The sequence below is a fragment of the Hyaena hyaena genome, unplaced genomic scaffold (genome assembly GCF_003009895.1).
Source record: "Hyaena hyaena isolate Hyena2069 unplaced genomic scaffold, ASM300989v1 scaffold_57, whole genome shotgun sequence".
Taxonomy (NCBI): domain Eukaryota; kingdom Metazoa; phylum Chordata; class Mammalia; order Carnivora; family Hyaenidae; genus Hyaena; species Hyaena hyaena.
The window spans coordinates 1,513,067-1,536,306 of record NW_024080690.1 but is presented as its reverse complement, the minus strand read 5'-3'; the positions used below and the strand labels follow the sequence as shown (position 1 = coordinate 1,536,306).

Genomic DNA, 23,240 nt, shown 5'->3' with positions numbered 1-23,240 from the left:
TGTGCTTAGGGCCCTGTTGAGAGCTGAGCTGGAGAAGAGTTCCCCAAATACTGAAATGTCATCTCCCAGAGTGGCTGACTCGTGGCACAGTTCCCCTGGAGGAGTTTGGAAAAGTCTAAATGACTTCCCTCCGAAGATTCCTCCTTCACAGAGCCATGACTCCCTGATTGTCAATGTATTAATGAGCCCCAGGTTCCGCTGATAATGACTAACATTTGTGAAGCAGTTGCCCCGTGGCAGGAATTACTTTAAGTGCTGAATATTCTCCATATCACTTCCGCTTTAGGAAGGAGGGACTACCACTACGCCACATTTCCAAGCAAAGAAACAGATTAAAAGGGGTTCTGTGATGTCCCAGTGCAAGGAAAAATGGAGCCGGGAGCCCCTGGCGGTGGGACCCCGGGGTCACAAGCAAGACTAGTAGACCTGGGACTCTCCTGGTCTCGCGGCTGAGTAAAACCATAGGAGATGTGTTTGGGCGGACATTTCCAGGATGGTGTTTTGCGTTTCATGTCTGCATAGCTCCGGAGTGACTTCACCAGTTCAGCGTCTGTCGGTCTTAGTACATCCCATGGATTTGCTGACGTTGGATCCAGGACGTCGAGCTTGTCTGCTTCAAAAGAAAATAAGGTGGTTGGTTTCTTTAGAAGCCTTGTCTACAGAGGGGCACCTGGGTGGCTTAGTCGGTTGGGCGTCTGACTTTCGCTTCGGTCATGATCTCGCGGTTCGTGGGTTCGAGCCCCGCATCGGGCTCTGTGCTGACTGCCAGCTCAGAGCCTGGAGCCTGTTTCAGAGTCTGTGACTCCCTCTCTCTCTGACCCTCCCCTGCTCATGCTGTCTCTCTCTCTCTCTCTCTCCTAGAAATAAATAAAACATTAAAAAAAAAGCCTTGTCTACAGAGAAACAACAAGAAAAATGATGTGATTTTCTTGTCATTGCCTAGCACATCTTTGTACCCTGATCCCTTCAATAGCTCCTACTAATTTAGGTTTGCTTCCTTTTTATTTAATTTGTAAATTTATTTAATTTGTAAACGGGTTGCAGAACTAATCCTCCATAGTGGTGCTCCCAGCTGTGCTCCTAGCAGGGTGGTGGATGTCTAATAGGTGCTCAGTGAAGGTTTGTGGACTGAATGGTCTTTTGAATTCTTGGCAAAACGCACCTGAAATTATTTTTAGCTCTAATTTCAGTTTGCCTCCTTATGTGGCATGTCCTGTTCTCTGCTGGACTAATTGTTTTGGAAAGAAGCACTTTCCCCAAGGACACTGCAAGTCACATTCAGAGCCTTTGGTGTTAGTTTTTAGAAGCACACCATTATCCAAGGTTTCGTATAAGGATGCCAAATACAGCTCTTTGTTTCCGCTTTACACATACACACAGACACACACACACACACACACATTTTAAATATTTTGTACCCTTTTAAAAAAATATTTACTTATTTTTAGGAGAGCACAAGTGGCAGAAGGGCAGAGAGAGGGGACAGAAGGTCCCAAGCAGGCTCTGAGCGACAGCAGTGAGCCCAATGTGAGGCTTGAACTCACGGAGATGAAATCATGACTTGAGCTGAAGTTGGACGCTCAACCAATTGAGCCACCCAAGCACCCCTTCGTTCTTTTTTCAATACATCAATTTGCTCAGTTTGGGACAGGCTGGTCCTGACTGACACCTATGGGCACTCTATGCTCCTTCAGCCTGGATAGGACAGGGAGCCCACACACTGGCTTGTCACCCAGCCTCCCCTTGGGTCAGGTCTGAAAGTTGTTACCATAGAAACAACCAGCTGTCTCAGGAGAAGGGAGCAGATCATGACCTGTGGTGGGGAGATGGCTCTGACCCCAGCTTGTCAGGTGGGAAGAAGGAGCCCCTTATGGAAGGTGCCCTGGGGAAGGTGCTGAGGGAGCCCCCAAAATAGAGGCTCTATGTCAAGGCTCCTTCTGGCTGTGCATAGAGATGAGACCTGAGACCCCTTGCCTGGAAATGTTTAACCACAGAGAACCACAGGAGGGCACTTGGGTCATGACACAACTTGTTCAATGGCAGAGAGATATCAACATGACAGACGGGCAGGTTGGGACAGAGACAACTTCAGGGCGGCTGTATTTGGGGATAGAGGGGTGTGGCAGATGTCACCGGTTGTGAGAGAGTTGTCCAGCATGTGAAAAGCGAGAGATCACCTGGTCCAAATGGTGGCTGTATTTAGTTAGGTTAGTCTAGGTTAGGTTTCAGATTAACTATAGATCTCAGTGCCTAATCCAACATGGATTTATTTTTCACTCTGGTCCACGTCTGGTGCTGGCCCAGGTTTGATCTGTATTGGGGGAGGGGGGGGCGGTGAGAGTTGTTGGGTTTGGCAGCTCTGCCAAGTGGCCCAGGGACCCAGGCTGATGGAGGGGCCGCCATCTTGTAACATGGCCATCCCGCTGTACAGCTTGAGCAGCCCCATGCAGGGGAGCAGAGACTTGTGAGACCTCACGCCTGCTCTGTTGTGCTTTAGTCAGGGGGTAACTCACTTCACTTCCACTTACAGCCTGTTCACCAGGATTCATCACATGGCCCGAACCCATGTGATGAATCCTGGCCCGAACTCCGACCACTTCTGACAAGCCGGCCGGTCCAGACATACCTGCTGCCTCCAGGGCGTGGCCACGCCCAGGCGCCCACGCTGAAAGCTGCATCTGGCCCGCAGCGGTTACCCCAGGGACTCTAGAGCGCTTTGCTGAAAACCCCACGTGCTCCCTACGGCCTCTCTTCAGGCTGCACACCATCCTTAACGCTTGGCAAGGCTCATGCAGATGTTCCCAGGGACACGCCACTCACCCAAGAGCCTCCTCCCTTTCCCATTCGCCCCACCCCTTCCTCGCCTGCTTTACTCACGGCGGGGCAAGCACGGAATTTCAGCTTGGGGACTCTCCCATCTATTCTTAAACCACATTCACTTTCAGACTCTCTGGCTGAGATGGAATGTCTTATCTTTAACTGTTTTGAAATCTGCTTTCCTCAAGTCTAGGGAAACATTTATGGAGAATACTTTGTAAGCCTGGTTCTGTGCTTGAGGCCGGGGCGGGGCTGGAGGCCGAGAATATGAGGGTGAATAAAATACAACCCCTGTGTTGGGGTGACAGACTCGTGACCAGGAGATCCGGACCAGCCTGAAGGGACCCCCAACTGACCCTGGGTGAGGAGTCCAGGAGTCTCCCAGAGAGGATGACCACTGAGCCAAGTCTTTTGTTGTTGTTGTTTTTATGTTTATTTTTGAGACAGAGACAGAAAGAGACAGAACCAGAGTGTAAGTAGGGGAGGCACAGAGAGAGAGGGAGACACAGAATCCGAAGCAGGCTCCAGGCTCTGAGCTGTCAGCACAGAGACCGATGTGGGGCTCCAACCCATGAACTATGAGATCATGACCTGAGCCAAAGTTGGACGCTTAACCGACTGAGCCACCCAGGCACCCCCCACCCCCATTGAGCCAAGCCTCGAAGGATGAACAGAAATGGGGTGAAAGCAGAGGATGGGGTGACATAGCACGGGACCATGTGGGCAGGGACAAGACACAGCATGTGCAAGATGAGAGCAGAGCACTGTGAGAAACACCAGGGGTCTGAGGTCTCTGGTGGCGCCTGGGGAGACAAGTTAAAGAATTCGCTTTCATCCTGAGACTGGAGAAGGAGCCATGCGAGGGTTCGAAGCCAAGGGCTCACATGGTCCTATCCGCATTTTCAATGGTCCGTTCTGGAGAAATGCTCAGGAGGTGAGTGGCTGGATGTGGGAATGAGGGACAAGGGATGGTTTTGTGGCTTGGGGTGTGTGGTGGTGGAAATTCTCCAAAATATTCCCATAAAGTTACAGCCTCTTCCCCTCTCACAGAATTCTTACCCAAAAGCTTTTGAGAATAATACTCACTGGGTGGCCTGCGTGTTTGCTGACTTCTTGGAACAAGGGTTCTTCCCCCACAACCGTGGCCACCATCTTCTGGTGTTGCCAGAGGACTGTCCTCACACACCTGCTGCCCACCATGCTGGGCCCGGTGCTGTCACTGTACCATGCAAGTCTGGCACCACGGGCTGTACCGTGGTGGCAGTACTGCCTCAAGTTGGCACCATCAGTTCCTTCGTGCTAGGATGCAGATGTGGCCCGCAGTGCTGTGGGCTCTGATGGCCGTAGGCCTGCGAGATCAGGTAGCCTCAGATCGGCAGGACAGGGCTCTCTGTTGGTCTGCGGAGGGTCCAGGCCAATGTACGGTCGGGAGAGGCCTCTGCCCAGAGAGACCATCTGGGCAGAGCAGTGGGCACCCGATGGGTTTCCTGTTCCGGGCTCTGAGCTCTCCTGAGGCTCAGCTCCACTTCCCAGGCTTGTGCTCCTCAAATGTCCTGTTTCTCTATAAAAAAAATTCTCACTTTTCAAATCCTTCGGCAGCCTGACTGGGTCTCTGATTCTTGCCATCTAAACGGTGTTGACTAAGAAAATGCTGTGCTTCTGCCTCGACTCTCTGTCCCCTTGGGTTGGTTTATAACCTATTCCCAGGGCAGGGCATGGACACCTGAGGCCAGAAAGAAAGGGTACCAGCCCGCTCGGTCTGCTGTTTTCCCGTTTTCCCCAGAACAGCTAGGCATCCCCTCCTCTCTGTTTCCAGCAGGTGGCGCGTGAGGCAGCCAGCCGGCACCTTGCGTCCTCTGGCTCTATGGGCCCTACTGCTTTAGGACTGGCAGAACCCCTCTCCTTGCCCAGCTGCACCCCTCCACTCCCCGCCTTGACCTCAGGGCTGTGGGACCTGGGGACCATCAAACTTCTGAAGATCGTGAGTCAGGGGTAGGAACAGGACCTCAGGAAGTATTCCCAAGGTAACCAGGGACAGCTTATCCCAGATCAACCAAAGAATTTCCATGGAGAGCAGAGGGTCCCAGTGGGTAGCAGGAAGGAGGGACATGCAGGTGTGCCAGAAAGGTATGAATAAAAGGAGGGGTTGTGACAGGACTACCCTTGGACCCCTTTCCACACTTCTGGAAGCCCAGCAGCTCTGCTGTCTACCAGCCCCAAGCCCTTAGAGGCTGCTGCAGGATCCTGCCTGCTGCTGAACCAGCCCAGCCCGCCCAGCCCCTACACAGCTGCTTGCTCTGCACCCCCCCTTCCCCCAAGGAATTCAATTACAGCAGCAGTTTTGGGTGCCCTCCAGGTGGGGCTGGGGGAGGGGAGCAGTCTGGGGCTGACCCAGTCCCTGCGACGAAAGATTGTTCCATCAGGATCTGGCTCAGGAAAGAGACTCCTGGCATGGTCACTGGCTCAGGAAAATCCCTTCTTTGGAGCCTCACTTTGTCCACCTGTCAAACAGGTAGATTCAGTATCTGTATCAACCCTCCTGCCCCTAGGCCGAAAAAGAGGCTTGGTATGTTTTGTTTTTTCTTGGAAAAATCTCACCTTCAAAGTACAGTGCTATTATTATAGACACTTATGAAAACAATAGCAGTAGCAACGCATGGCTTAATTACAATTGTTGGGAAGAGAGAAAGAGGGGGAGACCGCATGAGGTGGGGACGGGGCTGTCCCTGACCTCCTGGAAAACTGGGGTCTAAACTCTGCCGCCAGTGCACTCAAGTCAGGGAACACCAAAAAAAACCCTAAGTGTAGTTCACTGCTCCGTAGTGGATTGTACAAGCTAGGAAAGGGCTATTTCTGGGTCAGTGCTGGCCCTCAGAGTTGTTCTTCCTAACAGCTCACACTGGAGGAGAGAGAGGAGAAGATGGAAAGCTCCGGGGAGACCAGCCCTTCCTCTAGACAGCCTCCCGGGGGCCATGGTGACCCGAGCACAAGTGCTGGGCTCAAATGAGTGGGCTGGGAAGAGTGAGGGGTGGGCACAGCCCGAGTTTAGCTGTCCTGAACAGTCACAGGACAGAGCGGCCAGGGGACTCCCTCCACAGGTTGGGGTTGGGCCTCCAGGGGCAGTGTCGGTCCTGGATCTTCCCTGGACCCGAGGAGCCAGCACCCCCAGCCCATTCCTCAGGGCAGCCCTGATCCTCATCTCTGAGTCACCCTTTGATGAGGTTCTGTTTCCTGTCTGCACCCCGTTATTAAATGGACTATTCTGTCTAGGACTGTATACTCTGTTCCTGCCGTGAGAAAACTGTAGGGGCCACCATAGGAAAGGTGAGGGTTCTGTCGCAGGCCCAGCCCTGACTCTAAGTTAGTTCTTTACTGCTGACCCCACCTGCCATGAACAGCCCCAAAACTCCTATGCCCCTCACCCACCCAGCAAATCAGAGCAAAGCTGGAAGGGCAGGGGCTGGGGTGGAGGCCTTGGGGACGGGTCACGGGGGTGACGGACCCAGACCCAGACCCTCCCTCCAGGGCTCCCACTGGGGAACTGGGCTGCCATGGACACTCACAAACTTCTATTACTTCTTTGAACACAATTAACACATGTTGATTGCACAGAAATTGGGAAGCTTAAGTGAGCAGAAAAGGATTAAAAATCACCAGTATTCTACCCAGAGATGATCCAGGGTTTTATACCTTCACTCCACATAGTGTTTTGTAAGCAGCTGTTTGCACGTTTCAGTGCATTGTATCTTTCAGGTCAAAAGAGCCATTTCCACATCATTTTCTTTAATGACTGCCCTGTGTGTCTTGTGAGATGCTCATTTCACCATTTCCTTGGTGGGGGCGGCCATCGGGATTGTTTCTGTATCATGAATAACACTGCCAGAAACATCCCCCAACCGTGTAGCAATACTTCCCCACAGCCTGCTCAGCCACAGGCATACAGCCATTTGCAAAACAGAGACCTGTGAAGACACATCTCTGGCTGTATCCTTGATTAGTTCTTTGGCTGATGACTGGATGGGGCATTGCTGGGCCAAAGGGCACACCTTAGCTGGGACTCACCCGCCGGAACGATTGTGCCTGTCCCAGAGACTCCTCTGAGAGCCACTCTGGGCAAAGCCTGGTGACCTCTCTGCTCCAGATTGGCCTGGTAGCAGGCACAGGCATGACCCCAGGGGACAGAGCCGGCCCCAGAGGAAGCTGGAGGAGGAGCCTGGTTCCTGGGCCTGTGCCGCCGTTCCGCCACCCCTAGGGCCAGCGCTTCCCTGGGTGGCTGTTCTCCCAGCCCCAGACTGGACTCTTGGGTTTGAAATTGGGCCACCTCAAACAATCTAGAGCTCGTGAGGTGTCTCCCCTTCCCAGCTCGGAGGCAGCCCTCCTAGGAGGATTTGGGGAGGATAGAGGGCGCCCAGGCTCCCACCCTAGACCGCTGAGGGCGGGTCCGAGCCAGGCCCGGCCCCCCTCCCCAAGGCCTCCGCCCCTGCCCTTCCAGCGCTGCGGGCGGGCGCCCAGGTAGCTCAGGAGCCCAAACCTGTCGGGCCGGTTTTGAGAGCCGCGGGGACGCAGGCTGGTGAAGGATGCACGGCCTGCCCCGCGCTCTGTCCGCACCCCTGGCCGCCTGAGCCCCGTCCTGTCTGCCCCGCAGCCCCCGGGCCGACCCATGACGCACGCACCCGGCCTCCTGGCGCCCTTGCTGGGCCTGGGGCTGGAGCTGGGGCTGATCCTGAGCCCGCCGGGGGCGGTGGCCTCGGACTGCGGGTCCTTCGGCCGCGCGGAGCACCTGACGTTCGCCGCGGCGGCCAGGGTTCGTTGGCTGGCCCCTCGCGTCCGCCCGCCGGGGCCCCTGAACCCCCTGTACGGCACCGTGCGCCGCTTCCTCTCCGTGGTCCAGTTGAACCCCTTCCCCGCCGGTGAGTGAGCCCCTCCCTCGGGCGGGCCTCGGAGGTAGTGGGTTCCCCCTCGACCGCGGGGCGCGCCTACTGCGTCAGCGGGCACTTGGAAGGCAGGGTCCCCAGACTTCCCCACCCCCGCCTTCCTTCCCAAAAGCCCCCGGGGACCCACGGGCATCACCTGGAGATCTTCCTGCGTGACCTTGGGCAAGCCCTTTTTCTCTCTGAGACTCAGTCTCTCTGTCCTCAAGTAGAAGAAATTACATTAGAAGCTCTCAAAGACCTGGCTAAGATTTTCCCTGGGCCTAGTGGTGCTAGGGCTTGGGAGGACCAGGAGGGGCTGCAGAGCCCCTCTCAGCCTGTCCCTTACCTCTTGAGGGAAAGGGCTGCTAAGCCAGGCCCCTTCCCTGCTTTTAACCAGGCTGCCGGCTCCTCCACCGCAGGGCCCACCTGGAGGGCTCTGGAGGGGGCGTAGGCCAGGCCTCCTCTCAGCCACTCCCTCCAATGGCAGCCCTGAGGCCTGGACATGAAGGCACAGGGCTTCTTCTAGGGTGCCATGGTGGTGGGAGGAGCCCTTCCGGAGAGCCCACCTTGACCTGGCAGTGAGGGTGGACACAGGGGCAGGGCAGCTGCTGTCCTCAAACCCCCAGCTTAACTCTTTCCTTAGAGCTGGTAAAGACCTTGCTGAATGAGCCGTCCTCCGTGAAGGTGGATGAGGTGAGCCCTGGGGGCAATGAGGGGCAGAAGTAGAAAGGCCTCCTCAGCTCAGGCCACCTTGCTGGGTGTCCCTCAGGGTGGGGGTCTCTGGCATCCCCTCCCCCCTTCCATCCACGCTGCAATCCATGGACCTAATTTCCAACCACAGCTCTGCTATTAACTGGTCCTGGGGTTTTGCAATGAGCAAAACTTGACTTCAGTTTCCTCCTTTATGAGATGGTAAATAACAAGAAGGACACCGTGCACTTTGCATGGGTTCAAGGAGACGTGTGCAAAGTGCCCGCGGTGCACGCATCCCCTCCCCTTCTGGTTTCCCTGTACAGTCAGACAGGAAGTGGCCGCGTTGTGAGGGTCAGGACAGCCCCTCATGCCTGCCACCTTGCCCAGGTGGTGCGGTATGAGGCCGGCTACGTGGTGTGTGCTGTGATCGCTGGCCTCTACCTCCTCCTGGTGCCCATCGCCGGGCTCTGTTTCTGTTGCTGCCGCTGCCGCCGGCGCTGTGGGGGCCGAGTGAAGATGGAGCACAAAGCCATGGCTTGTGAGCGAGGCACCCTCATGGTCTTCCTGCTGCTGACCACCCTCGTGCTACTGTGAGGGGCGCCCAGGCCAGGTGGGAGGTGTGGGCTGAGGCCCGAAGTGCCCATGGGCACCCAGCAAGCCCTTGCCTCCTCTCCCATCCTTGCAGCATTGGTGTGGTCTGTGCCTTTGTCACCAACCAACGCACACATGAGCAGATGGGCCCCAGTGTGGAGGCTGTGCCTGAGACTCTGCTCAGCCTCCGGGGCCTGGTCTCTGATGTCCCCCAGGTAAGTGCCGAGTAACCCCCTCACTCCCACGAGCCTGCCTGAGCACCAGTCCAGGCGGGACAGAGTAGTGTGGGACCTGCAAATTAGAAAGGGTGCCCCTTTCAACACGCACCTGACTGCCCCCTGCTGGAGAGTTGCTATAATACATTAATGCACCCAGGGCATCCTCAGGATGGCTGCCCAGCTGTGTGTGGAGTCCCGGGAGGGCTGGGGAAGGGACAAGACGGGGGCTGTCAGGTGATAGGGAAGAGCAGCCTCATGACCCTGTGTTTTCCTAGGAGCTGCAGGCCGTGGCACAGCAGTTCTCCCTTCCCCAGAAGCGAGTCTTGGAAGAACTGGATGGTGAGGGTTATAGCTGGCTGACAGGCTGGCCAGCCCCTGGGTCCCCTTGCTCAGGCCTGCCTTGGGGGCCCTCTCATCCCTTCATCCTGGGCTCCAGCTGGGCACACCCTCGAAGAGGCCGGGATTGGGCCCCGCTGGGGAGCACAGTAGTCACTGTGTGACAGGACCAAGAAGGCAGGACCTTCCCTGCAGAGCCCACTGCTCTGGCTGGGGAGGCTGGCTGGCTGGGTGAAGAGGGCCCCTGGGCTTCTGGGGGCCAGCCCTGCAGACGATCCTGTGCTCTCCAGGTGTCGGCAAGAGCATTGGGAGCACGATCCACACCCAGCTCAAGAGCAACGTGTATGAAGTGCTGGCCTCAGTGAGCAGCCTGGGCCAGGGTGAGTGGGACCCACGTCCTGGGTAGCTGTCTCTTGGGGCCAGGCCCCACCCTCGCTCAGCCTGGGGTTTCTTTTGCCACCTCAGCAAGCCCCACCCATGACTTTCCCATGGTTTTATCCTAGGATTCCCCCTCCCCCCCCATCCCTGCCCACAACCTGGCTTTAATCTGCCTTAGGGCAGTTTCCATTAAAACTGCAGAGGTTAATGACCCACATCCCTTTGGCTGGGGGGAGAGGGGACGTTCTGTGCCAATAACAGTAGAGACTGCTCAGTCCGGAGGGGTGTCTCTCAGCCCTGCAGCTCTCCATGGATCACCTCCAAGCCCTGAATAGCACCTTGGTGGAACTGCGGAAGGGCCAGCGGGACCTGGAGCCAGCTGTCCGGGAGCGCCGGGAGCGCCTCCTCGCCCTGCTGCAGGAGCCAGGCTGCCAAGGCTGCACAGAGGCCCAGGGCCGAGCCCGTGCCCTGGAGCTGGGAGCTGACTTTGACCAGGTGCAGGCCTGGGACAGGGCCCCTTGAAATGGGGGTGGGGGCGCTGCTCTGCCTGCTGCTCCAGGAATCCTTGGATGTTTCTGGAGGAGGCAGACTCCTGATCCCTTTCCTCGGTGACTCCTCCCCTCTCCAAGGATTAATGATGGTCATCCTGGTAATGGGGGCAAGAGCTTTCCAGGGCCACGTGCTGTGCCATGAGCTTCATGTCTATTAGCTTCTTGAGTTTTCCCTGCCACCTAGAGAGATGTTCCCCATTTTGCACACAAGGACCCTGAGGGTTCCTCCCATCCTCCCTCAGGACCCCCTCAGGCCTCTTTATGGACTTTGTCATACCACCACTACCACATTTCAGGTGTCCCCAGTGGACGATGTCCTGCATCGGCTGAAGGGTGTCCCAGAGGCCAACTTCTCCAGCATGGTCCAGGAGGTAAGTGCCTGTTCAGTCTACTTGACTTCCCCACCGCCTGGGAGCTCGCAAGTGAGGGCCCTCATTTTCCCCTTTGGGGTGGGAACCCAGTTGAACTTAAGACCTGGGTCAAATCAGGGCCTTCCCTCCCATATGGCTCCCTGGGATGGAGGCTCATGATGCCAGTGCTCAAGTGCACACTCTCTGATAGGGGAAGCTGGCCTGGAACTCAGAAGGAAGAGCTGGGCCCCTCAATGTTGGGGGGTGGGTGGCAAGGGAGAGAGCACACAAACTGAGCCCTGGAGGCACAGCTCTTTGTGCAGATGGGCTGTGGGGGAGGGTGCAGCATGAGTCAGCATCTGGAAAATGCCAGAGTTGTGGAAATGGTGAGTCACCTGCGCTGGGCGGCTGGAGCGGAAGTTCCCAGGCAGAAGGAAATGGGAACTGAGGCTGGAAGACTAGGTTGGAGCTGGACTTCAGGGATCTAGGCCTGGCGTCGTGTGTAGGATGGATGGAAGAGAAGAGAGGATGGCTCAGAGGCTACCACAGTCTCGGCAAGAGAGGTAGGGATAGCAAGGAGGGGTCTTCCAGGAGCAATGTTTTGGGGAGCTGAGTCAGGCTGGGCTGGAGGAGAGAAGAAGCCATTGAGCAAGAGAACAAGGGGAAGCCTATTTCTTGATTTCCTGAGCTGGGAGCATCAGGAGGAATGCCCTGCCTCTGGGCCTGGTAATGTCAAGGGTCCATGAAGCCGGGGCAGCATGTGGAAAGCAGGAGGCATAGCTGCCTTTGTTCTGGCAGGAGAACAGCACCTTCAATGCACTCCCGCTCCTGGCAGCCTTGCAGATGGCCAATGTCGTCAAAGGTGAGGCCCTGTCCAGGGGCCACCCCCACCAGAGAGATTTGTTGAGCGAGGAGTGGGGCAGTGGGGGTGGAGTGGAAGGTGAAGGCTGGCTGTCCTCCATCTGGGCCTGGTCAGAGAGTGGGGCTCCTCTTCGTGGGTCCCCTGTGTTCTTCCTGTACCTCCCATAAGTCTCTGCTGCTTTGCGCAGAGCTGAAGAAGGTGATAGCCCAGAAGCCTGAAGGGCTGAGGACACTGGCCGAAGAGTTCCCAGGCTGGGAGGCAGCCTCTCGCTGGAGCCAGGCGCTGGAGGAGGTGGAACAGAGTAGCCGCCCCTACCTGAAGGAGGTGCAGAGATACGAGAAATACAGGTGCCTGGGAGTCCATGCATGGGGTTGGGGATGGGATAGGCAGCCCAGCCTCTCAGCCACCCTGGGACTGATTTTGAGGCCCCTTCAACCCTAGGCCGTACTAAGCCTCTGCCTCCATTTAAGCCAAGACTCCTTACTCCTCGAGCCTCTGTCTCCACCTTGGCTATGTGCCCTCAGGCAATCTGAGCCTGAGGGCCCCACTAGGAGCAGGGGGGCCCCACCTAGCCCCTAGGTTCTATGCCAGCCCATCCTGGTGCCTCTCTTCTCAGTGACACTGCACCCTCTCTGCGGCAGGTGGATTTTGGGCTGTGTGTTGTGCTCCGTAGTCCTGCTCGTGGTGGCCTGTAATCTGCTGGGCCTCAACCTCGGCATCTGGGGACTGTCTGCCAGGGAGGACCCCAGCCACTCGGAAGCCAAGGGCGAGGCTGGAGCCCGCTTCCTCATGATGTAAGAAGGGCTGGGGAGGGAGGAATGGTCTCTCCCACTGGGCTGCCCAGATTCCTGTCATGCCAATGGACAGCTCCTAATGTGGCTACAGAAGCAAGTCTTGGGAGTCAAGAGGCTGAGCTCTACTTCTGGCTCTGGCACTGACTCACTGGATGGCTGTGGGCACATTACTAACCCACCTGGGCCTCCATGTCCTCATCTGTATACAGATGTGCCACACCAGTGGCAATTATAGTAACCAGTGGGCACCTTTTCTCACTGAGCCGAACACAGCCTCAGAATCCTTCTTAACCCAGTATCTAGGTAGCACGACCAATAGGGGGTGGCTGGAGGCTGAAATGTCACCCTTGTTCTATTCTCCAAGCCTCAGACCCTGACATGGAGCTGTCCTATTCAGCCCTTCTAGGTCGCGGCTCCTGCCGTGCCAGGTGGCTCTGTTGAGGGCTGAGCTCTGGAGCCTGTCTCTTCCAAGTCCCCTCGTCTCAGAGGCGGGCAGTGCTGTCTCTTCCAGCAAAGCAGCTACCTTCTCCTCTAGGTTGCTAGGGCCAGCCAGGACACCGGTGATGGGGGGCAGTGGGGCCGGGGGGGGGGGGGGGACAGCCAGCAGTTCTGAGTTCTTCCCCCTGGCTCAGGAGGCTGAGCCCTCAAAGGGCTCTGCCTTGGGGCCGACTCGCTGACCACGCTGGTCCCCGGATGTGGTGGGACAGAGAGTGTGGTCCAGTGCAGCTAGCCTCTCTCTTCCATCTCAGCCTGTCCCTCTGCCTTCCCCAGGGGTGTGGGCTTCAGCTTCCTCCTGGCCGCACCCCTCATCCTCCTTGTCTTCGCCACCTTCTTGGTGGGTGGCAACGTGCAGACGCTGGTGTGCCGGAGCTGGGAGAGCAGGGAGCTCTACAAGGTGAGCCTGCCCTGTTCCGCAGCCCACAGGGAGGTGGAGGCGGATGAGGGCAGAGCAAGGGGCTAGAAGGAAGTGGGGGCCGGAGCGGGGGAGGGGAAGGAGGGACAGGAGGGTAGCTGGAGATGGCCAAGGAAAGGCAGGAAACCTCAATGGAAAAGGGGTGAGAGAGGGAGCAAACCCATGAGTCCCTGGAATAATGCCCGGGCGCCAGGGCAGGGACCCCAAGAGCTGCACCCAGACCTGACTCCCTCTGTTCTCCTCATATTGAGTCTGCACACTGGCAATCCTGGTTCTCCAGTGCTTCTAGCAGGTGAGCCAAGGTGCTGGCCCAGAGGAGTTTCCCTGTAAGGAGTTATGGCCCAGGGGTGAGGAGGCAGGTTTGGGCTGTAGGCATAGGGTCGTGGTCTCTCCTGTGCCAGGGTGGCATGGGACCAGGCTCTAGGGGAGCTGGGATGGCCTTGCCCTCAGCCTTTTCCAGGCCCATTTCTCTTTGCCCCTTTTCCAGTTTGCAGACACCCCAGGGAACTTGCCCCCATCCATGAACTTGTCTCAGCTTCTCGGCCTGAAGAAGAACATCAGCATCCTCTTGGCCTATCAGTGAGTGGGAAGCCTAGGCTGGGGGGTAGGGTGTGCGGAGGAGCTGAGATGGGTGATGTCAGCACCCCCCCCCCCCACTGTCCTTTTCTCTTATCTGCAATGCCCATTACTCCTCCCCAGGCAGTGCAGGGAAGGGGCCGCGCTCTGGGGCGTCCTGCAGCTCAATGACTCCTATGACCTGGAGAAGCATCTGAATATCAGCCAGGTAAGGGTACCTTCTAGAAGTTGTACAGATTCCCTCCTGCAGAGCCCCCTCTTCTGGCCTTGGCTCTGTGATAGGCCCATCTTACTGATCCGGAGAAGTCTGCAAGAGCGATTGAGGTGCCTCAGGGGCAGAGGCCCCAGCTGAAAGCTCAGGGCCTGGCCCAGGGCGAGAGCCCAGGCAGGTTTCTAGGGAGTGTGGGTGGCTGGATGAGTGCCTGGAGGCCGTGACCGGCTCTGAGTGCTGTGCTCCGGGAAGAAGTGAACACAGCTGAGGTCGTAGCAGGAAAGGATGGGGAGAGTGAACGAGAGGGCTAAGGCGTGTGTGTCCTGGCTGAGGACAGGCATTGGTTGGGACACTGCAGTCAGTCGTGGGGAGCGGGTGGGGGAGGTTGGGAATGGGTTTGACAGTGAAAATGATGGCGATGAAGTTGGGTGTCCCTGGGGGAGGGCTCACCGGAGGCCCTTGGCTGAGCTCACACAGCCAGTAGGTGGGCAGGATTTGACCCCAGCCCTTCAAGCCTGTTCTGTTAACCACTGGACTTTGTCAGAGGTTGGTGTATAGAAACTGTATCCATACTGGCAAGAGACACTTCTAGAACAGAGAGAAAGACCAGCTACTTCACAGGAGGGGATGTACTTTCAGAATGTAGTTTTCCTAAGGGTGTACAGAAGCTGTAACATATTCCTTCCTTTCCTCTCTCTGTGCTTAAGTGAGGTGGGGGGAGCTGTCTGGACTCCCAAGGCCCCTGGGGAGCCTTTCCCAAGCATGTCCTAGGAAACCCCTATGGCTCCCCCCTGCCTCTTCCCTGACCCACACTCCTAGCATGCTAACTCCTGATTTCTCATTCTCTCCAGAAACCCTTCCCACTCCTCTTGAATCTACCAGCCCTTCTCAGCCCACGGGGTGGCATAGCCAAGTGGTTCAGATTTCAGTTCCAACTCCATGTCTGAAAATGTAATCCCATGGCACTTTGCACACTACCTTAGCTGCCCCCCCCTTCTGCATTCTGCATCTGACCAGACGAAAGGTCCACAGAGCAGCCACAGCCCAGTGTGAGGCCAGAGATACGGCTCCCATGGATGAAGGCTGGCCAGGGAGGACTGCGGCAGGGGACCCGAGCACAGGGGGGCCTTGGTCTGCTAACTGGACGTCATGGTTCTCAGGGGAGGGTCCAGCTCACAGAAGAGTGTGGACAAGCTTCAGGTTCAGAGGGACCGGGCAGCCCTTCAGGGCTATCTGGCAACACACCAAATGTGACCTTAAGAACACTTGTCTTCAAAGGAGATAAGAATGAGCTGATGATACAGAAATCAGTATGACAGGGTGTGCTTTCCAGAGCACCAGGAGAGCTCTGCTCATCTTCAAGCCTCTCCTGTGTACTTGTCAGTTACGGTGCACCTTATGCCTGAAACACTGCTGTAAGACCCCTGCCTCTGCAAGGATTAGAGGAAAGCAGTATGGCAGGAGGGAGAGAGGTGAGGGGGGCTGGGCTCTGTTAGCTAACTTGCTATGAAACCCTGGGCAAGTGAATGCTCCTCTCTAGCCTCAGTTTCTCATCTGTTAAACATTGGGGCTGAATTTCATGCCCAGTCTCTTCTAGCAATGGTTGGAAAATGCCGAGAGTCCCCTTTTGTTTTTTAATGTTTATTTATTTTGAAAGAGAGAGAGACAGAGAGAGCCCTCAAGCAAGCAGAGGAGGAGCGGAGAGAGAGGGAGAGAGAGAATCCCAGGCAAGCTCTGTGCTGTTAGTGTGGAGCCTGACATGGGGCTCAAACTCACCAACTGTGAGCTGAAGTCAAGAGTCAGACACTTAGCTGACTGAGCCACCCAAGTGCCCTCAAGAGTCCCGCCTCTCTCGGAAATGTGATTGTGTTTACTCACTCATTCATGTGTACACACTCAACAAACTTGTATTGTGCCTACCACATGTGAGCCTCTGCTCTACACAGGGTTTGGTACAGAATGGGCGGACAAGATTCCATTCTCCTGGAGCTGATGGCAATAAACAAGTCCACAAATAATTTGAGAACAACAGATACTTTGAAGCCCTTAACAAGGGTGATGTGATAGAGATGGGCCAGGGAAGCTATTTTATATTGGGTTGCCAGGGAGGGGTTATGTTTCTGTCTGCCAGCCATATAGATGTGGAGAGGAGCTAGGTCTTGGTGGGGGTGGGTTGGAGTGGGGGCAGGTAGGAAGCAGAGGCCTCCGGGGAGACTGTCTGGGGGTGGGAGTGTCCAAAGTGGCGGCACCTTGGATATCCAGAAGGAGGGCCTTGAGGGCCTGGGGACCCCTCACCTAGGACAGCAGCTCTGGGGTCCTGGCTCAGCAACTGGGCATGCCCTCGCCCTGTCCCCCACCCCCTCAGTATACCACCAAGCTGCAAAAGGAATTGCGGAACCTTAAAGTAGACATGAAGCATCTGGACCTGCTAAGCCCAGCTGCCCACCGGGACCTGGAAGCCTTGCAGAACAGTGGGCTTGAGAACATCCACTATTCCAGCTTCCTTGTTCAGGTCAGCAGGGGGCACCTCTTCTTCCGGAGCATGGAAGAACAGAGGGGCTTGCAGAGGAGCTGGGGCGGGGGATGTCTTGTCTCATCACAGCCCTCCATGCTTCCTTCACGTCTCCACATGTCCCTGGGGCCTCTTCTTTTTGGAAGTGTCTGCACACCACGTGCCTCAAGCCTTTCCTCGGACCACCATCTGGGCTGGGCCTTAAGGAACAGGCTCCTGCCCAACAGCCTGTGTCGCTGTTCATGGTCCTGAACCCACTGCTGTGGCTATTATGCTGGTGGGAGGTGGCCTCTTCATTGGGTTATACCAGAGGGTGCCTCATTTTCCCCCCTTCTATCCTCATGGAAGATGCCTGATTTATTTTACAGTTTCAGGTCAAACACGCTGTGACCGATGTGTCACGATAGACTCAGGTGGTTTGGGGTACTTCTGAATAGACTGGGAATTTGAGAGCCGGGGAGCCACAGTGCATCCCCTCTTGGCCTCTCCTGTCTGTCTGCAGATCCAGAAGCCTGTGGTGAACACCAATGTGGAGAAGCTGGCCCAGGAGCTGGAAGGACTGGCCTGGACCCAAGTGAGAAGGGGCCAGAGACCCCACTGGGCAGGCAGGAGTCAGAGAGGCCTGTGAGGAGGGAGATGATGGGAGGGCTTGGGGGGCATGAAGGCAAGGACAGGGGATTGAGGGCTTCCACCAGTGACCATTGAGGCTCTGGATCCCCTGGCTGGGCTTAAGAGTTTTACAGAATCAGTTCCGACTCAAGCTCTACCACCAACAGCTGTGTGGCCATAGGCAGGTCATTCAGCATCTCCAGGCCTCTGTTTCTTCATCTGCAAAGTGGACTACCATCCTACCTCAGATCACATGGAGTAACTGCTCTGACATCACACAGTTGGGCAAGCGTTTCTTAGTGCACACTACTCAGGGAATCCATTGGGATTCCCTGTGAGGACAATGCGATGGGCCAGATACCATGATAGTTACCCTTGAGGAGCTTAAACTCTACTGGAAAAAATAGCATTTTGTATTTATAAGTGTTTGGAGCTTAACAAGTTCTCTTCCAAACATAGACCCCATACCAACTCTGCATGATGGGCAGACAAGGAGTATTTATGTTTCAGCAGATGCCACTACAGCTCACACAACCTCTGTGGCTGACTTAGGGGCACCTGGTCAGCCAGGGGTGGACCTAGAACTTAGGCTTAGTGCCCCTAAACCTGGATCAGGCCCAGGAGCTTAAGTTGGCTTCGGTTTTCTGACTCTGAGCCCAGCACTTCCCACAACTTCTCAATATGTCTGGCTGAACAGTTGCATAAAGAATATGTTGGTAAAGGCTGGCCTGTCCCTGGCAGAGTGCCAGTGTCATCTGTGTCTCCCTTCAGGGCAGTTCTGTGCTGGGACAGCAACTGCAGGAAGAAGCCCAAGGGCTCAAAGACCTCTATCAGGAGAAGGTCCTCCCCCAGCAGAGCCTTGTGGTAAGCTTGGAGGCCCAGAGAACCTGGAATCTGGGGAAGAGGAGAGGCAGGGAGGGGTAAAAAAGGAAAGAAGGGCCGGGAGCCCTCCTTTTCTACCCATCCCTTCCCTTAACCATCCCTGCTTTCTTCTCCACAGGCCAACCTCAATCTCACTGTCAGGTCCCTGGCATCTTCAGCCCTGAATCTCCAGGTGGCTGTTGGGGAAGGGGAGGGTGGGTTGGAGCAGGTGGGCCACAGAGGGAAAAAGGAGGTCAGGGCCTTGCTGGCTTGGGATTTCATCTGTTCTGCCCAGTCCCAGTAGAGGTTGAGGGTAGGGGATGGGAAGAAATGGGGGTGGATGAGCAGATCCTTAAAGACCACCATCTTTGGACTCTGTGTCCGTAGGGCCTAACATCCCCCACCCAAGGTGAGTATGTGTGTTTTACATGTTGAATTAATGAATGGGTGAATGAATGTATAACATCTCCCTGAATGAGCAGGGCACTAAGTTAAGTCTCTTCTTTTCCCCAGATAGAGACTTCTGGTGTCTTGGACAAGGTCACTTACCTAAAAGGAGAGCTGCCTACCTGGGCCACCAGTATCTTGAGGAATGTGAGTGATAGATGGACAGGAGCAGGGGGCTGCCTCATAGTCAGAGATGGACTACATGCTCAGGCACCGGAGCTTCTCCACCCAGGCTTCTCCATCCCTGTCCCCTCACCTTGGCTCCCAGGAAAGCCAGCTCAGCCTGCCCTGTCCAGCACGGGGGTCGGGGTTGCTGCTTCCTGGGACACCTACCAGTCCTGGACTCCTCTCTCCCCTGCAGGAAAGTGAGTGTTTCCTGACCCGAGAGATGGGTTATTTCTCCCAGTACGTGGCCTGGGTAAGAGAGGAGGTGAGTAAAGGGTCAAGCTCTCCTGGCCTCAAGCAGGTTCCCAGCACTGTGGGCTCTTCACACTGTTGCATCCCTCCTCTGCCCCCAGAGCCCTGTGGGGTGTCCTGGGCCTTCACTATTGAACTCAAACTCCAAAATCTGCACCCCTGCTTCCTGGCTGGGCTCTGCTCACTCAGCTCTGCCACAGCCCTTCTCTGATGCCTGAATTTGAGCTGGGCTGGCCATGGTTCTCTAGAACATGCTGTCCACACCTTGTCCCCATACCCTTCCTCATACCAGTCCCTTTGCCCAGCTCTCCAAGAGCACCTCCTCCTGCAGGCCTGCATGGACCACAGCCTCTGCAAGCTATCTGGTGCCCACACTAGGCAGGTGGGGTCTTGCTCACAGTGTGCGTGTGTATGTGCACATGTATGCAGTGTGCGTGTGCGCACACACACACACAAGTGTTGCCTCTCCAGTGAGAATGTGAACTTAAAGAACAATGCCAGGCACAGAGTAGGGACTTAATACATGCTGGTCAATGGGATGGAAGAGATGGGAGTGGAGCAATGAGCCTCTGTCAGTATGCCCTCATCTCTATGTCCCTGCATCCATGTGTCTGTACAACTGCGCAGTGGCTCCCTACTGTGTCCCTGGACCTAGCTCTGTTGCTGTCAACCTCCTTCTCTGAATATGGGTGTACACCTGTGGGTCTGAGCGTCTCTGCACTTATGTGCCTCATGTTGACCCCACAGGTGACTCAGCACATCGCCACCTGCCAGCCTCTCTCCCGAGCCCTGGACAATGGCCGTGTGATCCTGTGTGACATGATCGCTGACCCCTGGGTGAGTGCCTCAAGCTCATCAGGGCTCATGGATATGGAGACCCCAATGGGAGGGGCAGCACGAGCAGAGCCTGAGGTGAAGCAGGACCCTTCTTGCCTCCAGGCCTGCCCACCAGCCCTTGCCCTCAGCCCGTGCCCCTCATTGAGGCAGTGGGAGGACTAGGGGTTACAGAGCAGGGTGGGAAGATGTTGCTGCCTAGCCACAGCAAGCCGACCTAACGTGCTCTGTTCTAGAACGCCTTCTGGTTCTGCCTGGCATGGTGCACCTTCTTCCTAATCCCCAGCATCATCTTTGCTGTCAAGACCTCCAAATACTTTCGTCCCATTTGGAAACGCCTCAGGTGAGGAGGCTGCGGGGACTGAGGAGGGGACAGCAGGGGTCCAGGAGGGAGTCCTTCTAGTTGCTGGGTTCTACCCCCTGCCCCCGCCACACCCCCTCCTGAGGCCTCCCAGGAAGAAGAGGCTCATGCCTAGCCCTGAAGACTCAATACTCTGAGGAACTACTCCAGAGCCAGAAAGTTCTTTTATATGTCTGCCCACGTCCTTCTTCTCCTTTTTTCTTTTTTAAATTTTTTATGTTTATTTTTGAGAGAGAGACAGAGCACGAGAAGGGGAAGGGCAGAGAGAGATGGAGACACAGAATCTGAAGCAGGCTCCAGGCTCTGAGCTGTCGGCACAGAGCCCAACACAGGGCTCGAACCCACCAACTGTGAGATCATGACCTGAGTGGATGTCAGATGCTTAACCAACTGAGCCACCCAGGCCCCCTGCTCACATCCTTCTTGTTGCAACACATCTACCCAGGCACCGCTTTTAGGAACTCTTTCCACCCCTGGAGAGTTTCTGCAGTGGGAAAATCAGGGCTCTGGGCTTGTCCTTGTGTCGGGGCTACGGGTCTGTGCCTAGGTGCTTACTCACTCTTTCTGCGACATCATAGCTCCACCAGTTCTGAGGAGACTCAGCTCTTCCACATCCCCCGCGTCACATCCCTGAAGCTGTAGGACCCCGGTGGGTGAGTGCCAGGAGCGGGGGGAAGAAGGGAAAGGAAGGGTTTGGGATCTGGGGTCTCTAGGGCCCAGGAGGGCAGGAAGGTTCTGGGACTCAGTGGGGTCTGAGTGTTGGAACTGGCCCACCCAGCCTGAGCCCTGCCCCCTGCCCCCACCTCACCTGTTTGGCTCTTAATCCATAACAGGGATATTTACTGGCTGCAAAGTGATGCCTGATGCTACCTGCCTCCCTCCTCCTTTGACTTGGACTTGACCAGAGGACGCCTGTTGCTCTTGCTCAGAGCCCAGACTGGCATCAGGCTTGGATTATCCCTCAACTCCAGTTACCTGACCCCATTTTGCCTATTTCTTTCCCACCCCCTTGCTGCTCACGAACCCCTTTTTTCATCCTCAAGTGTACATGTAACTTGTGTTGAGGGACAGGAGCCAACAGATTTTTCCAGGAGTCAATCCCTTACCCTCCTCACTGCACTATATTAGCACCAGGAAGAGCCTGTTCTCTACCTACTGGAACCCCTTCCTCGGCCCCTTGGGTGAGACGGAGGCCCTGCCCAACCCCATTCTGTCACCATCTGACCCACCCTCTGCCCACTCCTCTTCAAGCTCCTGCTGCTTTTCCTCACCAGACCTCCCCCCCCCAACCTGTCCCAGGTTCACTCTGCCCCAGCCTTGTCCTCGCCCCAAGGAAGCCCTTCTCCCCACTTTGTCCCCTCTCTACCTTATCCCACTACCTTGCTGGTTCCCAGAGACCCCCTCCTGCCCAACCAAACTAATTATGTAAAGCCACCAAGTAGTCCAGGGGCCACCAAGGCTCTGCCTCACAGTGCTCGAGCCCTCCACTGCCCATGGACCTAGACCCTCCACAGGCCCTGGCATGGATTTCTGGCCCTCCAGTGGGGTAAGGGAGGTCTCTTTGAAGACTGAGCCCCTTGCCTGCACCCCGGGCTGGAAATAGTGTTGTTGTCCTGCAGCTCTTCTCTGAGCACTGGTTTTCTAGGAAGGGACTTGGGACCCCCGAAGGTAGCCTCTTTGACAGTCCCCACCCAGCTTTCCCAAGAGAGATCTGGTGGCCACAACGGGATTCCCCTGTAGCCCTTACTCCTTCTATCCTATGCATGTGGCAGAGGGTTATCCCTAGTCCATCCCTGGGCCTTCTCTGCCTGCTGGATGCTGAGTTCTAGAAACAGGGAAAGGGAGGAGGAGAGAGAAGAGATGGAAAAAACCTCAGATCCATTAAAGTGCTCTCACTTCCTAAGCCTTGGCCTTGGATCTTTGACACCAGCTTTCCCAGGCTACAACCCTATACACGAGTGGTGTTTAACGAGGGTTTTTTTCTGGAGAGGAGAAGCCAAGGCGTCCTCTGACCATAGGCATCCAGGATCACCCCAGCAATCAGCAGGTGGGGAGTGGGACCCACTCTGGGAGCAGGCAAGACCTGGATGCACGTCCTGGCTTTAATGCTAGGTAGCTAGACACCTTGAACGTGTCATGTGTGTTCCTTAGACTTCAGTTTCTCCATTTATAAAATGGAAAGAGTAGTCACAACCACCTCCTACGGCTGTGACATTGCATGGAAAGCCCTTGGCATGAGACTGGCACAAAACAAATGCTCAGATGCTGCTTTTTTTTTTTTTTTTTTTTTTTTTTGCCATGACTGTTCTAGGCCAGGGTCCGAGCTGGGTCTTAGCAGGTACAAGGGAGGAGGGGGATGGGTCTCTGTTCAAAGGTGCAAAGCCCTTTAAGATTGTAGTCTGCTGAGTCTGGAAGGGTGTCTATGTCTAATTGCATCTTACAAAGCAACAATGGATTTGTTACTAGAAATTAGGATTGTGCGTAGACATGCACTGTCATTATTGCAAGCACGCTTGAAACAGGCATCCTTGAATGTAACACAATTGCTTCTTTTTGGCTTTTCCCAAAGCTTTATTGGCTCATTTCTCACCCATTGGCCTATGCAGGGGAACTGTGGCACCCTGCATGCTAAGAATGAAGTTGATGGGGTAAAAACAGAAAGAGGAAACGATTAAAAGTCATTTCTGGCTCTCCATCAATGTGCTCTACCTTATCCTTCATGCTGCACACAGTTATTTTCATAACTCCCTGATATGGAACCTCTTTGAGTCTATTTCTAGAGTCTGTTGTTTACCTTGGCTTTTGTTAGTTTTGTCTGTCTCCTCACAGACATGGTGATTTTCGACTGAATGCCACACACTCTGTGGGAAAACCTATAGAAATAATCTGAGGCATGGAGTGAAGTGAGTCTACCTCCATGAGGATTGTGTTTACATCTGGCGGATGGCTCAGGATCTAGCAAACCAGGATTGTTTTAATCCACTTTCAGGACTGAG

The 23,240-nt window shown here is 55.6% G+C and overlaps 1 protein-coding gene across 2 annotated transcripts; it reads left to right on the top strand.

Annotated features, from left to right (window-relative positions):
* Positions 1 to 6,806: 6,806 nt before the first annotated feature.
* Positions 6,807 to 22,943, top strand: PROM2 (prominin 2). Of its 2 annotated transcripts, XM_039231739.1 has the most exons (24): positions 6,807 to 7,727; positions 8,374 to 8,423; positions 8,811 to 9,013; positions 9,109 to 9,229; positions 9,508 to 9,571; positions 9,859 to 9,948; positions 10,242 to 10,441; positions 10,794 to 10,868; positions 11,646 to 11,709; positions 11,897 to 12,056; positions 12,351 to 12,503; positions 13,275 to 13,398; positions 13,904 to 13,995; positions 14,116 to 14,200; positions 16,569 to 16,715; positions 17,218 to 17,289; positions 18,096 to 18,188; positions 18,325 to 18,378; positions 18,699 to 18,779; positions 18,994 to 19,062; positions 19,797 to 19,886; positions 20,120 to 20,226; positions 20,823 to 20,897; positions 21,078 to 22,943. In XM_039231739.1, exons 1-23 carry the CDS (start codon positions 7,478 to 7,480, stop codon positions 20,884 to 20,886), a joined length of 2,508 nt encoding a protein of 835 aa, XP_039087670.1. In that variant the 5' UTR covers positions 6,807 to 7,477; the 3' UTR covers positions 20,887 to 20,897; positions 21,078 to 22,943. The 2 variants fall into 2 exon arrangements, with proteins under 2 accessions (XP_039087670.1, XP_039087671.1); XM_039231740.1 differs by lacking the exon at positions 6,807 to 7,727 and having other exon boundaries at positions 8,747 to 9,013.
* Positions 22,944 to 23,240: the final 297 nt, after the last annotated feature.

Bases quoted from the DNA above. Each gene is read 5' to 3' on its own strand.
- PROM2 (XM_039231739.1), top strand. From the start codon at position 7,478: ATGACGCACGCACCCGGCCTCCTGGCGCCCTTGCTGGGCCTGGGGCTG. The intron at 13,399-13,903 runs GTGAGCCTGCCC...CCCCTTTTCCAG, and splicing joins AGAGCAGGGAGCTCTACAAG to TTTGCAGACACCCCAGGGAA. The intron at 20,227-20,822 runs GTGAGGAGGCTG...GCGACATCATAG, and splicing joins CCCATTTGGAAACGCCTCAG to CTCCACCAGTTCTGAGGAGA.